This window comes from Seriola dumerili, unplaced genomic scaffold (genome assembly GCF_002260705.1).
Source record: "Seriola dumerili isolate Sdu_G_001 unplaced genomic scaffold, Sdu_1.0 BDQW01000003.1, whole genome shotgun sequence".
In the NCBI taxonomy this organism is placed as follows: domain Eukaryota; kingdom Metazoa; phylum Chordata; class Actinopteri; order Carangiformes; family Carangidae; genus Seriola; species Seriola dumerili.
In genome coordinates, this window is record NW_019174258.1 from 11,991,660 (window position 1) to 12,009,014 (window position 17,355).

At 39.5% G+C, this 17,355-nt stretch overlaps 1 protein-coding gene across 1 annotated transcript in view; it reads right to left on the reverse strand.

Moving 5' to 3' along the window:
* abcc12 (ATP binding cassette subfamily C member 12) overlaps nt 1-7,651 on the reverse strand; it is a 27,504-nt gene extending 19,853 nt beyond the window's left edge. The window contains exons 1-9 of the mRNA XM_022742719.1: nt 7,627-7,651; nt 6,161-6,217; nt 5,819-5,970; nt 5,560-5,706; nt 5,139-5,286; nt 3,892-4,128; nt 2,917-3,090; nt 2,177-2,324; nt 1,384-1,532 (exon numbers count right to left, since the gene is read on the reverse strand). Coding sequence (XP_022598440.1) covers nt 1,384-1,532; nt 2,177-2,324; nt 2,917-3,090; nt 3,892-4,128; nt 5,139-5,286; nt 5,560-5,706; nt 5,819-5,970; nt 6,161-6,211 — 1,206 coding nt within the window. The 5' untranslated portion in view covers nt 6,212-6,217; nt 7,627-7,651. The remainder of the gene's footprint in view (nt 1-1,383; nt 1,533-2,176; nt 2,325-2,916; nt 3,091-3,891; nt 4,129-5,138; nt 5,287-5,559; nt 5,707-5,818; nt 5,971-6,160; nt 6,218-7,626) is intronic.
* Between the last annotated feature and the right edge of the window lie 9,704 nt (nt 7,652-17,355).

The following is a 17,355-nucleotide window of genomic DNA, read 5'->3' on the forward strand; positions in this document are numbered from 1 at the left end:
ATTGTTGGAGTATTTCGGCCTATTAAGAACCCTAAAAACCTGTTTTAATTGATCTACCACTAGTGCGAATTTCAGGTTGCTAAGGGGTGAGTCTTTGCGTTTAACACATCCTTGCCTCAAGGTAAAACTAGTTTACAACCGACTGCATAAGGGCACCATCTTTATGGGGCATGCTGGTAGGGCGTGGCCACCGGAGGTAACAAGAGGGCTAGAGAGAGTGGGGTAATTTATGCGTGTAAAAGCACTAACTGTCTTCTTTTTGGCGCCTGCTGAGTTTAGGGTCTTCACTATAAGGGTCGGTGAGTCAGATCCACGCGCACAGCGCAGGAAGCCAGTCAGCAGCCCAATCAGAAGGACGATCCAAAACGCCCATGCCACATTTCTTTGTTTGATATCTCGTATAATAATTCCACTGGATCAGGGAAAGTTAGGTTATCAGACGTGGGACTGACCAACACTTGTTATTGGTTAGGGAAATACACATCTGATCCAGAATCTCTGTATTTGTTCACTTGACTTGCTGAAACAAAGATTTAACTTAAACAAATTTAACTAAATTCTTTGGTGATGGACATTTACTGGATCTATCCTTTGGAGTATTTTGAACACTGCACACACCCCGGTGGGGGGGGGGGTGAGAGAGTTTTCTCCAAACAGCAAAAAGCCTCCTTCAACATTTAAATGTTTATACAGTTGAAGACCTAGGCCTCTTTTTAATAATATGTAAAACTGTGGTCGAGTCCATTCCAAAAGTTTACAAGCACACAAAATACAAAAATGTGTGCATGAAAAAAAGATCATATTCAAAAACTCACACACACACACACACACACACACACACACACGCCAATTTCACTTTTTATAAATCAGGAATTAATACAATGTTCACACGAGGAGAATGCACATCCCGCCTGCCACAATCCCACAACTGACTATAAAAATTATGAAAGTAAAATTTGTCATGACTATCTAAATGAATATCTAGCTTGGAGTGAGGCAGAGGTCAACAATCTCACAAACATAATTTATTGCCACGGCAGCCTCAGCCATAGCCTTCACAGACAGGGGCAGCAGAGCCAGGCAGAACCTCATGGAGTTGAAGACGGCGATGGTGGTGAAGGCCTGGAATCAACACAAAAAAATGATGCTCAAACAGTATGAGACACCACAACACACTGGTCATACACTGGTCTTAAATAGACCCACAATGCTCTAGTGGCCAGCACCTGTCTTTGGCATTTATCATGAATAACTGGTGACAAAACAGAACGACAATTATCTAAACACACATTTCATGTCACACTTGCAGCCACGTACATGCAGCAACACACCTCTATTAACCACTTCAATCGCAAAGTGAGCAAAGGTTGTTATGGTACTCACATCAGATGGGTTGAGGCTTAAGCGCAGCAAGGTGTGAACCATGAAGGTGAGAATGGTGGCGAGGGTGGGGATGATGCTTGTGATGCTGGTGTTGATATTCTGGACATAATTGACCCTCTGCAGCTGTTTCCTCTCATTTTTCCTCAAAACTGTAAGAGACATTTTTACATACGTTATATGCATGCATACGTGGGGGGGGTGAGAGTTTTTTCTCCAAACAGCAAAAAGCTCCTTCAACATTTAAATGTTTATACAGTTGAAGACCTAGGGCCTCTTTTTAATAATATGTAAAACTGTGTCGAGTCCATTCCAAAAGTTTACAAGCACACAAAATACAAAAATGTGTGCATGAAAAAAAGATCATATTCAAAAACTCACACACACACACACACACACGCGCAATTTCACTTTTATAAATCAGAATTAATACAATGTTCACACGAGGATGAATGCACATCCCGCCTGCCACAATCCCACAACTGACTATAAAATTATGAAAGTAAAATTTGTCATGACTATCTAAATGAATATCTAGCTTGTGAGTGAGGCAGAGGTCAACAATCTCACAAACAAATGTAAACTCAGCCACAGCAGCTTCTAACACAGGGACTTCAACAAATAGGACAGTTCCTGAAATGTAAAGAAAGCACAAGGTGTGCGAGAGAATATGGCTGCAGCCTCATCTCCAACCTCTAGTGCAGCATGCTTATCTGAAAAACGAATGAAGTAATGTAAAATGTATTGTTCCGATTAAACTACCTCACTATCTGCATTTCCAATTTTCACTGACTACCTGCAATCTTCTTCTCAAATGAATCCTCCCAGGCGTACATCTTGATGAGTTTGATGCTGTTGAGAATCTCATTCATCGTGCGAACACGGCTGTCTGTGATCACTATGGCTTTCCACCTGAACGTGTTAATGAGTTTGACCAGCAAAACCTGAAAGCCGAAAAAAACAACATCAGTGTTAGTGACAGTGTGAGCAGTAAATGATGCCAAATTTGGAGGTGCCTTTGTGGGTGACTTAGCTGGAAAACATGAAATATTAGCCTGGTAGTGGCTAATTAAACTGAAGAAAATTGTTTTTCAGAGAGGTGAGATGCAGAAGTTTCATAACTACAAACTCTGTGATATATTGTCCTTGTTTCTACAAACTAGTTGTGTCATATTTCTTATTTCTGAAATTAGACATATGGGTTTATGTTAGAGTCTTTAAACACCTTTACTTCAGTATTGGTCAGGACAACAGGAAACAATATGGGACCTTAATTGTTTAACATAGTAAAGATGACTTAGATTTGTCATCTGTTTGTACAAAATCACAGAAACAACTATTCTTCATGCAGCATTATGTAGACCTTAGGTTTTTGTCCAAACTGAACCATGATGAATGAATAAATAGTTTGTTTAATGTATTTGTTTATAACTTTTGATATTTGCATTATCCTGTTTTAGCTTTGATTGTGATGAAAAAAATGAAACCATTTATTTTCCACTGCTAAAAGTCTATTATTGAACTATATGTAAAGACCTGTATGGGGATGAAGATGATGTAGGTGAAGACTCCAGTCAGTGCGGTGTAGCCCAGGATGTAGCAGGCGTAGATGATGCACACGACAAAGAGCACCGGGGCAGACAGCAAGAAGCTCCCAAATAGTACAGCCTCAAATAATCTGTGTCCATCGTTGGTTAAAACATTAATCATCTGGATGGGAGAAACACAGAGAGACAGAAAGACTGTAATCAACATTTGTCACGGTTGCATTGCCAGGGCAAGGTGCTTGAACTACATCAGAGTAGGTGAATAACAGGATATTTCTGAAAAAGAAGTTTAGAATAAGAAACTTTTACAACCACCACTACTACTACTACTACTACTGCTATTCTAAAACTAATAATAATATTATTAACTTTACTTGTATTTAATCCTGTCAGACCTTACAAAACAGAAAATATGAAAAATTACACAATAATAATTAAATAAAATATTTCATAACAAAATGTATTTTCAATATGTTCATTGTGGAAAAAGTGAAAAAGTTTGCCTATAGACCAGCCGCCAGCCTGCTTCTGCACCACATTCAGTTGGCCTGTCTGCCCCTGTCCCCGAATCAACTGGCCAGATGTGCTCATACTTTCCATTTTCTCATCACCTGACAGCAGCACCCATCCACAGACCTGTTCCCACCTCTAATCTCCCTGCAGTCACTACATATACCAGCTCACTTTTGTACCTTTGTGTGCTTCATGTCTTGTTTATTTGTTCTTGTCCGTCTGCATTTTGACCTTTTGCCTGTTTACCAGACTTTGGATTCCTCCTGTGAATTTCTGGATTTGTTTGCCTTTTTTTGGACTCCCTTCCCTGGTTTTAACTGTTGTCCGCCTCACTGTTCTGAAAGCTGTTGTTCCTCTTTGTGTAAATAAAATCACTGAACTAAATTAGCTGAGCCTCTGCTGGGTCCTTTCCCCTGTGTTTCTTGCACCTGCTGTGACACACAGTCTGTACCTCTCCCATTGAAATGCTGCCGAGCACCCGCAGAGAGATGACTTTCTGAAAGGCCATTGACGAAAAGGCACCTTTCAGCCTGACAGCTGTGCGCAGGTTCATCGCCCACAGCAAGGACACGAGGAAGGCTTTGCAGAACTCTGAGGTGAACAGAGCAAAGGACAGACCAACACCATGGGACACTGTGGACTTTCCTGGGTCATCAATATAGTTTAAGATCTTATAAACTATAACAGCCTGAAAGGACAGAGACAGACAGGTTTGTAACATAAAACAGTAAACAGCAATAAACAGTATTTTCACCATCACACATTATTCAATGCAGGAAAACAGATTGGGAATAGCTACTTCCATGTGCTTTCAAAAACACATCAACTTTTTCCTAAATGTATGAACAACTTGTTTGTTACTAATTACCCATTTCTACACAGTCAGGGAGATTGTATGTATCAGATTAATACATTTTCCAGGACCCCGCCTTTACTACCACCAACTCCCATCCAGCACTGACGCTAATACAGCCCTTACGGAATTATAATATATGGCATATTGTTATCACATAAATCCTCTTGATATATGAAGATATGGGTTTATAACATATGAAATATCCATAGAAAAATGTGTACATGTACACATATTAAAAATATCTATATTAAACATGTCTATCTTCCCATTCTAGGAAATTCAATATGTAAACATATTACATTTGTGTATGGGAGCAGACAATTTGTACATTTACTCAAGTACTGTACTTAAATGCACATTACTTTTAATTACTTTTTATTTCACTTAGCTTTTATGTTCCCTTTCTACTCCTACTGTTCTATGTGTCAGAGAAAGTTGTTCTTTCTGCTCCACTATATTTATAACATGGCTATATAGTTGGTAGTTGCTTTTCAGTTTAAGATTCTAGCAAAATTTGATGTGTCCATAAAATACAGCACATTGTTAAAGATTAAACCAGCGGTTTTTCAATCTTTTTGACTTGTGAGCTTTTACAAGAGAAGTGTCTGCATGGACATGGTCACATGGTCATGTTTCAGATGTCAATGAGTTGTTAGTAGTTCCACTTCTTAGGTGGTTTCATTTAATTAACTGTTTTAAGCTCAGAGAGCTACATTTTGCTGATAATACCTTGCGTACTTCAACATAAGCAAGGTTTAGAACGCAGGACTTTTACTTGTGGTGGAGTATTGTTACAGTGTACTGGTAGTTTCACTTCAGTCAAAGATCTAAATACCACTCACTGGGCCCACAAACGCTGCCACCATGAAGAGAACACCAATCATGACGGACAGAATCAGCCTGGTTCTTTGAAAGCGAAGGATCACACGAACCAGAGAGGCTTTCTCCAGGCCTACCCTTGCCACCTCCTCCTCCCAGAGTCTCTGGAGCCTGCACAACACACACAATCAGGGGATGGTACAGTGCACTTGCTTTTCTCAAATTATCTCTACCAACATGTCAGAGTCAAAATTCTTGGCCTTGTCAATTTAGCCTCAGAGTAAAATCACATACTTTCCTCTCATTTTCATGAATTATTTTCCAGATATGAGTTTCATCAACTCATCTTGTCATCTGCCTGGTCTATAAATGTGCTGCAATTGCATCAAATTACAGTAGATAAATGTTGGACCCTCATGCACCAAAACATAAGGAGTGTCATACCTTTCTCCACTGGTGGTGGCAACATCCAAGGGAGACAGGTTGATGGAGTCCATGTCCAGTTTATTCCTGAACATAGCCCACATCATGGGCATCATCCAGGCAAAGGTTGTAAAGGACAGGAAACCTGCATTGTCCAAAGGGTGGGACCTAGACACAGAAACATCACCTGATATAAGTAAGGTAAAAATGTTATATTAAAACTATTTATCATATGATAAGTGCATCAAAAAAGAGAAAGTATGCCAACAATGAGACTGACTGTGAGGAGGACCAGCGGATGGGTTTGAGAGTCTGAAGGTTCTGGTGGTATTTTCTGAAAGGGGAAGGGTGGGGTGCTTTACTGTTGTCCATATCAGCATGCCCTGGACTGGAGACCTCAGATCCAGTTCTCCACCTGACACCATCTACTGCCTGAAGAGTCAGAAATAAGAAGAGACAGAGTCAGAGAATCAGACGTACAGAGTTGAACAGAGAAACAGAGAGTAGAGAGGGAGTGTAGATGCAGGAGAGACAATGGGCAAAGGAAAAAGATCTCAGGAAGGGAAAAGCAACATGTGGTCAGGAATGCTCTGCTGGAAGCTGCTGTTTCTTCTGTACTTACAAAAGAGACTCTTCGAGTACCATTCTTCTCTAGACAATAGTCCGTCTTCATTTTGTCCTGTGCGAAGTGTGCAAAGTCACAATTTTACCAGGCAACAAAATATAAAATATAAAAAAGTAGGAACATTTCCTGTAGCCTTATTTACAACATACGGATGTTTGATAGTATCAGCCCAGAGGCTGCGTCTCTCATTCTGTTATATAACATGTGTTGGCATGAGTTTTTATGAGGGTCACCTATATTACATCTTATTTGCAGTATTTGGATACTTATGCCTCATAAGTAAAATCTGAAAATACAGTGTCAATGAACTTCAGGAGTCTTCCTACTATCTACCTCTCACCTCCATTCATACTGTGTCAAAGTTCCTGCAGCTGAATTAAATTACATGCATGAAGAGGAGTCCATGTGACCATGTTTCTACTAAATCCATGAAGAGGTGAAACAGCAATATTTTACAACCATTCATGCACAGTGGATGAAACAGCTCTGATCAGTTGCAATACTACGTATTATAATGCCTAATGAGGGTGGGTATAAATTAGGCTTCATATATATATATAAAAGACTTGTCTATTCTTTTTCCTACAACATAACAACCAACATCTAAACCAACACAAAACCACAGACAATACAACCAACAGGGGTCAATGACACTGCTCTTTTGTCAAAAGTCCTGAGTTGATTCTCTAATCTCTTTTTCACATCAAGGACCCTAAAACTGCAACAAATTAGACCATGTACCCCGATATGATAAGATTCTTGCTTTTAGATGTCTTATTAAAAGAAAGTGTTTGAAACCCATGACTAAAATATTCATACATTCTGTCATTGTGTTTCTTAAGCATGGAATTATAATTTACTGGGGACCTCCAGGAACCTCCTCGAGGACCCCTGGGGGTCCCCACACACAAGTATGAGAACCACTGATGTAAATTGTATTAAGGGCTTCATGCCTGCTGAACGTCTGAGAGATGCATCACAACAGAGAGAAGCAACAGAGTATCATGGCCTGAAAACATGTCTAAATTTGAGACTACATTTGCTTTACCACTTGATGAAACATTTTAAAACAGAATTTCAAAATTGCATCTTTAGACGTCCTGTAACTTTAAACTTTACATCTCATCACATAAACACATTGGATATTCAGATAAAAAACTGTTGGACTTCAGCACTCTTATTTGAAACATGTAACTATTACAAACAAAAACAAGAAAATCTATCCACAGCTCTGATGTGATAACATGGAATTATGATGCAATTGTTCTATCATTCAATAAGCCAAACTAGACCTAATATAACTGCTGTTAGAGCTGATCAATTAAATAAAGCGACAATCAAAATAACCTCAATCAATATCACTGAACTCAAATGCAACTAAAAAAACAGACTTAAGTAACAAAACAACCAACACTGATCAAAACTAACTTGCTGTAAGGTAGCACACTGAAATAGAACAGTACCTCTTTGTGGAGGACAGGTAAGACACACTGCAGCTTATTTACAATGACTCTGAAGCTGACACTGGAGCAACATTTAACTCATTGATCAAAGGTTAATCTGAGCTGAGAGGCAGATCTCCCTCTACGCTCACTGGAGTGGTGGGCGGAGGCAGTAACAACACTTTGCTTCAACTTAGATAAACAAATCAAAGTAACTGCTTTTTTTGCTCTCTAGCCAACAGTCTTTGTATTATTTGTACTTAATATGAATTAATAGATATTTTAGAACTTGTATTGTTAACATTGTAAAATGAACGGAGGTGTGTTTTTTGTGTCCACAGTCTCTGGATTTTGAGACGAAATACGGTGCATAATATTCTGAAACACCTCACCAAATCACATGAGGCCACTTAACCTGAAGACCAAACTCCAGCGTCAGAGGTCGAGTGGTTAGATGAAGTTTTCCTGTATCCTTATAACTCTTTAAGGTGAGTCTGAGCTGAACAGTGATGCCTTAAGTCTGTGGAGCTATCGGCAACTCTGACAGGTAATAAGTTGTCAGGAAAAGCTGCAATATAGGTAATATATCAATTACCTGGTAGGTAACAGTGCAAAGCTGCCCTCTGCTGGTGGCTGGTGACAAGAGCAGTCAGGTGATCCAGAACCATAACTGGGTGACAGCAGGTGTGACATGACTCGGTTTGGAGAGAAGAGGAAGACACAATCTCCTCTATGAGCAAAATGACAAAAGCAAATGTTGGCATAACAGTTCACCTATGAGTTCTTACTCATACTAAATTCATTTTTTCTAACATTAAATAGTATATATAGATACATGTTTAAGGAAAAAAGTAAGGGGGGCTCTGATCTCCTCCTACACACGTTTTTGCAGCAGTCCTTCTGACCTGCTGATACTTTTCTGTCAAGCGCCTCCTGGACAGATGTAAATGTTTTTGTGACCTTCAGGGAGCTTTGACCAGTCTGAGAGAGATACTCATTTGATATCACAACAGGCTTGGGATTTGGCTGAGAATTTCTTCACTTCATGGCTCTGTGTAAAAAGATGATGGGTACCAACGGATTTTTATATTCTTTATCAGAGAAACGTACACTCTGATTTATAATTAGAAATGAGTAGCGGTGAGATTTAAGTCCAGCAGTAACTACAGCACAGTTCCTTTACAGAGAGCACCACAACAGTGATGTGCATTTGTAAATGTATAAGTCAAAAGTCAAAGTCAAAGTGAACTTCACTGTCATTCAGACAGCAGTGCACAGCAGAATGGAGCTGTGTTCCTCCTCGCTCACAGTGCAATTGATTGACATCAATTAGATGAACTAGGACATAACAAATAGTGAATGATGTCATGACAACAGATAATCATAACAATCAGCTCATTGTACAATATGACAGTCTGTAAATATTAATACTGGAGTATAGTATTGAAGTGTGGAGATAATAGAAGCATTGACTTATTTCAGTGTAGCAGCACATTAGGTAATAGCAGCAAATAATATATAAAAACATGACATACTATCAGCATTGAGAGCTGAGTATATGTATTCAGTCTGACCTTGTAAGTGCTGACAGGATGCTCTCTATGGTAGAATGTGGTGAGAGAAAGAAGGGGGGAGATTTACTCTCCAGGTTGGTTCACTTCGCCCCTGTAGGCTGAGTTCTAATCAGTGCTGATGAGAACTACCACCATTGTGTCATCCACAAACCTGATGATGTGGTTTGAGGTGTACTTGGCACAACAGTCATGAGTCATCGGGGTGAACAGCAAAGGGCTCAGAACACAGCCATGGGGAACCCCTGTGTTCAGGATGATGGTCTCAGAAGTGTTTTTCCCAACTCCGGGGCTGTCTGTGAGGAAATCTAATGACCAGTTGCACAATGGGGTGTTGAGATGCAGTGGGCCAAGTTCCTTACCAAAGGCACTGAAAGAAAGGTTATTTGCTGTACTTTACTGTTATTCAATGTCCTTGTAAAACCAGCTGAACTTTAACTTGCATTTTTTTTTATTTGCTGTATTTGGATACAGTGCTAGGCCTCAGTTGGCCCAACTACAGTTTCTCTTACGGGTTACTGTACTGGTATCAGAGTTTTCTATATCTCAGATAGTGACTGACATTATTAGATATACTGTACAGGCCACGACAATATGTGCAACACAAATGAAACTGACAATTTTCGAGTGTCTTACACAGGTCATGAAGTTATTACAATGTTGGATTAATGATGTTTTAAATAGTACACTTTCTCCATTGAAGAACAAACAAAGTACACAGTTTGATACACACACTGCTTAGAGTGCAAATATCTTTTAAAGATGATCTATTTTTTCATGCTCCAGTGTGCTGGATGTTTCAGCTCTGGCAGATGTAGTTTTTGTTTCAGGGGTCTGACCCATGGCCCTTTGCTGCATGTCATCCCCTCTCTCTCCCCAACTTTCCTGTCACTTTCTCACAGTCCCTACCCGAATAAAGGCAAAAACTATGTTGTGTGTTTGTTTATGGGGCGAGTGTAGGAGAGAAGAAGAGAAAAAAACAGGCAGACATGTGATAATTATAATATTGATAATAGTAATTAATAAATAAATAAACCTCAGTTTCAGCAGTTTGGTCTGAGTGTGGTTAGTATCAGGGTCAAGTTGTACATATGTGTATGGAGGGCAGACACACAGTAGTCAGGATGACGTTACTTGTCTTATTGCAGTTTACGAAAGAACACGTGTCTATGTTTCTTGCTGACAGCAAGAGCTCAATGCTATAATTTGGCTGACTGATTTGTTGGTCATATTTTCCACCTGACTGTAGATTGTGTAGATTTGCTGGCAAGCTGCACACTCTACCCTTACACCAAGTATTAGGAGTATCCATGATCCCATAACAGCTATCACACATGTCTGAGCCACTGCACTGCCGTCACCCTGCTCTGTGTTCGTCAGCAGGGATTTGTGGTACATCCGTACACAGACAGTCCTCTGCCTCGTGGTTTCAGTCTAATCCAGCAGGTGTGTGGTCGTATCAAGGAGGTGAGTCACAGAAAAACCTGTGTTGTGTCTTTATTTCTTAGTAAAAAACCTACTGGCTTTGAGTCAGTGAGAGAGAAAACAAATGAAGCTCATGATCAACGAAAAATCTCCTTTATTATTTACACAGTAAATTACACCTATGCCTCAAAATGTTAACTGGTAGTTAACAAGGGTAATAATAATAATAATAATGATAATGATAATAATAAGAATAAGAAGAAGAATAAGAAGAAGAAAAAGAAGAAGAAGATTTGAGACAAGCATGTAGAAATATATCTGTATACAGTTGTTTTACCCTAACACTTTTTCTCTATTCTTTGATTATTATTTTTAAAACAATCAAATTCCTTTGAAATACAATTAATAGAATCTCTTCCTGAGAAATCACTCAATGTCATTTTGATCAGTTTGAACAAGTCAGTTTAATTTCCTGTTTGCGGATGACATGACTTATGTTACACTTGACCTCAGGATTTAGAAGACATGAGTACGCACGCACGCACACACATACACACACACACACACTTAGTGTACCTGTAGTTTTTCTGTCAGCCACTCTGTACCATGTAATATTGCTACTGTGGCAATGTTAATACCATTACCACATGTGTCCAGCAGATGGCAACATTGGCTATATATATTACAAGTCTTTTTGCTTTCACTTGTTAATCTATTATACTTGAAATGGTCTATAAAACCCTGAGACTAATTTAAAAAGACAAACATAAAAAAATTATCTTTGGAAATCAGACTGTTCATGAAATCATGAAGTCTTTCTGACTCATGTCAGGTATATTTGGCGACGCATATTTGGTCAAAACTGAACCGTGTTGTTAAGTCATTTTGTGCCCCCCGTTTTATTCTTTCAGTGTTTGATATGTTTTATTTGTTTTATTGCAATCCTTCTGTTCAAATCAAGTTTTCATTCTTGATTTGAGTTGAGTGAACTTACTTAATATCTACTGCATCCACTTGACTGTACATACAGTATTTGCTTCCACCAGATAGATAACAGAAACATATAACTACAGTAGTAGTTATTGTTGTGGGTTTGTAATAGAATATGGTGCAAGTTTACAATGTATTCATCTGTGAATCAAACTCAAGCTGGCACACTGTATATCTCTAGATTGACTGAAACTGGTCTACTGTAAAAGCCCAGTTGTCTTTCCCGATATGAATGGACTGGCACACCTACAGTGTAATGGCTCTAAAAGGTTTTAGCAATAGAAATCCAGCCCATGTTTATGCTTTTCATCCGAGGAGTTGTTTGGGTGGTCTGAGTCAGATTTAAATACGGACCTTCTCTGAAGCACAGGGCTTTGATGAGAGGAGAAGAGGGGAGGCCCATGATGATGCTGGGTGCATGAGGTGGTTTCATCTGGAGCCTGAGAAGGCCAGCTAGGAGAGGCACTGCCAGAAACGAGCCAACCGTAGAGGTCCGCAGTGAGTCTCGAGTCCAAAAGAGTCTCCTTCATCTGCTGGTTTTCCCTGGTTGCTGCCTGCCACACCACCTCCAACTCCTCTTCTACTTCTCTGGAGGAGCAAATAGAGAAGAGAGGACAAGGAAGTTGCTCAGTTGGTCACTCAGTCGAGTTGTTTGGGTGACATACTGTAAGTAAAATGAAAATACAAAAGTAGTTTCTGAAAACACCTGGTTAGCAAAGCAAAGACGGAGAACAGACTGAGGTAGCACTAATACAGTGAAGGTACAGTAAGTGTGGATGTAGTAGTAGTGAGCAGGGATCATGGGGACACACTGACTCAAGTAGCTCACACAACTCCATTTCAAACTTCTATCATCTATCGATGCACAAAACTAAAAGTACTTTGGGATTCCCTATTCATCTCCTTTCCCAATCAGGGGAGACAGTTTACACTTTGACTGACAGTGTTCACACCTGGATTGGATTAAAGCTCATACACATCTCCCGCGCTCTCTCTCTCTCTCTCTCACACACACACACACACTAACATACACATACACATCAAGCTTTTTCTTAAAAAATCTGTGTCTGATGGCAACAACACTCACCTTGATGTTAGAAAGCGTCATTCAGCTAAAGCACAAGAGCACTTCTCTATCAAGTGAACTCACCAGGCACCATGCAGGAAAAAGTGGAGTGTCTCTATATAAAGCAGCAATCATGGGGCTCAGACAGGGTGTTACACTGCATTCAGATCATATGGGAATAACTGTCAGAGTAGAGTGATTGTTAAAGGCTCTGACTTGGAAATGCACACTCAAACTCAAAACCATGAAACAGTTCTCTGGAGTTTCCTTCCAGAACAACGTTTTAAAAGAGATATGAAGCCTAATCAGCTCAATGACAGATGTGATGAGATTTGAGTTTGGTTATAAAATAAACACTGATGTCTCAAAATTCAAATGTAGTCTGTCTGTGGTGAGAAGAAAAATCTGTGTTCAGTTCCCACCAATGTGACCCATATCAACATTATTAAACAATGTCACATTAATAATTATTTTAACCTCAGCAAAATCAGTTTGTTATTCTGCCTAACCATAATCTAAACCATGAGCAAAAGTTACCTTAACCTAAACTTAACAAAGAGTAAGATTTTTTTAGTTCTTAGTTAAACCCTTCCAGAAGGGAACACCTTATGTGACACCATTAGATAAGATAGCCATAACAGGAATAAATACATTTGTGAGTTTAAGAAGTTTTGTTGAGTCCCTGTCAGAGATCTGTTGTTTGAGTTCCTCTCGGCTTCTACAGTAAAGGATCAATTCAAACACCAGTCCATTAATGCTGCTCATGTGCTAACTGTCATTATATCTATGCTTGTTGGTTGCCATTTCAAAGTCCAAGTAAAACAAAAACGTGACCAGTATGTGCATGTTGGGGGACTAACAACCTGCTATTTCATACAGAGAGGAGAAGAAGGAGGGATAATGATGAAAAGAAAGGAATAACAGCTCCAAGGAGACAGCACGTAATTACCTGTGTGTGTTGTTACTGTTGTAATGGCTGATGCATTAAAGTTCCTCTGTCCTACGCTGTTCATACGTCAGCAACTGAACAAACCAGCTGCCCTGTCTGGTCTCAGTTAGCTGCTAATTATAGTGGAGGGAACATTGCATGGATGTCAGTTGGTTATAGTTTTGCGCAGACATTCATTGTTCCCAGAGGATGAATCCTAATGATTTAATCATCCCGAGATACCTATACTTTTCACACAAAACCAACAGCAGGTCGAAGTTTTCACTTATTCAGGGAAATATCTGTCACACGATGTTTGCCAAGAAATTTTGTACATTTACATTTATGGTTACCAGACAACGTATCCTGGTACTACTATTAGTGGTTTGAGTGAAGTGAGGATGGACTGTCATTAAAAGCTGGTACAGACACTCATGTCCACTCAGGATGAATTTTAATCATTTTAATGATCCCTTTACTTGTCATCTAGCTCCAACATCAGATCAAAATTTTAATTTGTCCAGTACTTTTGGTTTATGACCAAATATCTTTGCCTGCAGCGAGGAAAACCACTACAGTCTGTACTTATTAAAGTAGTTATCTCATGTATAAGGATTGAATGACAGGATGTTGGAACTCTTTTTTAATTAATTCACTTAATATCAAATTATTATTAACTTTTGGCCAATTATTATTTTATTCATTCACAATGTTCACATGAATGAACAGAGGGAATGTTGGTCAGAGTGTCATGGTAAGAAGCTTTTTTAACTTCATTTGCCCGGTCACGCGGTGAAGAGAAAATAGTTCCTATATACTAATCTAATATGAGAAGATTGAGCTCCTTAATACCTTAAAATGGGCTTTCAGTGTTCCCTAGTTTATTGAAGATAATTATTGAGATAATAAATGTATTACAGTGATCTTAGAAGGTGGTACAAAATTTGCATTCAATCTCTCTATGTTTCTCTTTGCCTGTAAACTTGCGCTGCTGCAGACTTTGTGCTAATCCAATGGCGTTCAATTTAAACTTGTGCTGTGTTGAAAGTGATACGGAAATGTTACTTACATTGGTCGTTGATGGAGTTTAATCCACTCTGAGACAACAAGCTTATCTTGAAAACATTTAGAGAAAATGATCTCATCTTTAATTAATGATGCTTTTTTGGGTGATGGACTGTAAAGCATTTTGTCCTTTGTCTTCCTTGAGTAAAGACCCTCACAAACTTCACCGTCTGCTAATTACCATCAACCCGAACTGCATGCACAAATGCGTTACCCATGGCAACCACACTCATCACTGCTTCCTATGAAGACAGACAGAATATTCAGACAGAATAACAAAATAAACCTTGCAGCAGTAAGAGATTGAAAACTCAGTAGGTGTGTGTGTGTGTGTCATTTGATGGGATAGCTGTGGTGACCACCAGGCCACACAGCTGCAGTCTGACCTATAGAGAAAGGCTCAGCAGCAGCTCCACCAGCCCAGTAATCTCCATTACAATTATAGCTTCAGTAAGAAGTAGCCATCTCAGGATTTGGTCTATCAGTCTACGACAGAAGAACTCCTTCCTCACCATCGTTGCCCTGTCAGCCCTAGACACTAACATTAATCAGTGTTATTCTGAGCCGTGGGGTTTATAAGGCAGGTCTGTCTGTGAGACAACCACAGCGAACTACACTAGCACTAGCATTAGACAATCAAAAAAGAATTTATTCTCCATTTATTCTCCATACAGTGTGTTCAAATGTGACTTGTGTTGATGAACTGAGCTGTAACACTATGAACAACAAACATATCAACAATTGATTATTTCATTAGGTTTAAGAAATGGCATCCTGGTGCAGCTCTACAAATGGATTATGGATTATCTCTGTGAGCTGAGCCTCAAGAGAGACTGGAGAGTAATGAGTACAAACCACATAGTAGCTACTTCTACAAAGGTCGCCATATACAGAAATCACCACCCATCACTGTCAATTTCATGTAATGCATTTCATTATATGTTTTCTTCAAACTACTGAAGGTACAAGGACATACAAGTTATAACATGACCTTCACATGGAAAATTGCACCTGTGCCTTTCTTCCAACCTATTGTCTCTGCTTTGCTGGAGCTACAGCAGCCTCAGAGCAACTCCTGAATCTGATGGGAAACCAAGGGATAACTGAGTAAAACTAAAATGTGTTTATCTGCATTCATAGGCTTTAGCATTAATTATGCATGAGGTTCCAAGTGTGTATGCCATTAAAATAATGTCTGCAGTTTACACTGCTTATTTTCCAGTGTGTCAAAACAGGAGAGATTAAGACTGCATCAGTGTTTCCCCGAGCTGTTAAAATTTCTGAATAAAAACAAGTTCATCCTGCATTTAAGAGACTGAGGATTTTTCCCTCACAAACATTATACTTACTAATCATATTTTTCATCAATTATAAATGGAATCAACTCATATTTTACCTCTCTAACAAAATCTCATAAAACTATTACAGATATATACTTAATTTATTGTAAACCTATTCTCAAACAATTCTGTGTTCTTAATCCTTTCTATCCTTTTCACCTAATTATCATGCATCCTTCATACAAATACTGAACTCATTCTATCCCACCCATTCAAAATCATGCATATCCTCCTGAATGTGACACATGCATTTTAAACCATTTCTTAATAATCTGCAAATTAATTATATAATTATGTCCTCAGCCAGCTGACTGTTGAAAGAAATCAAATGAAAGCTGAGCCATTTGTCAGAATGAAGACACATGAGAAACTTCAGCTATTTGTGAAAATCACTCTTTGCTCATATATACAGATCTTCCTGTGTTTTCATGGCTGGGTGCGGGGGAGACAGGGCTGCTTTTGCTGGGGAAAAAAGTGATCTGAAGGCTCAATCCCCTCCTGAGCTCCTGGAAGTCTCAGGCAGCGCTGCTTCCCTGGAGGGTACGCAGAACTCAGCAGGCAGGCGGCAATCACAACCTATCAGCATCTCTGCTACTGGTGCATGGGCAGAATACAAAGCAGTAGATCAAAGAGAAAAAAAGTATAATGTTGTCTATATGGAGGTGAGGAGTTTGACTTCTCACCTCCACAAGTTTAACAGGGGAAACCTGGATTCTCAGCACCACAGGTCGGGTAGGAGCTCACCAACAAATACTACACTGACTTCACACTTTTGTTGTACCAGGTTGGAGGTGAGTCAGGGCTTCAACCACATGCATCACAATGACCTACATGATCCAGGGAATGGTGCATGTTTTGCAGTGCAGTGGATTGTGGTGTGGCAGAGCCAGTAGGTTAGTAGCGCGTGCGCGTGTGTGTGTGTGTGTGTGTGTGTGTGTGTGTGTGTGTGTGTGTGTGTGTGTGATTTGTCATTAAGATGCCCTCAGGGCAGAGCAGGACAGGATCTTCTAACAATCTGATTAGCTAGCTTTCATTTGATAGCAGCAGGCATCAGGCCCAGAGACTGAGCTAAAAACAGCCATACTAACAGGGGAATAAAGGGGAAGTGGTAGGTTGTTTCAGGAGCAACAAAGTACCCGTCTGGGTTTTTCAAGGGTGTCATTCTGTGGCAGTAAAAATATCTTGAAATAATCTCTCCCTGAAAATCAGCCATAACTCAAATTATTGGCTACACGACTTCATTCTTTCATGTCTCCCATTACCAAGACACCAGCATTGCCACTTCAAATCATTCTGTGTCACATGCCACAGCCAAGTCCTTGCATACAGAGTTGCAACTATTCTGCTAAATACAGTGCTTCCTCA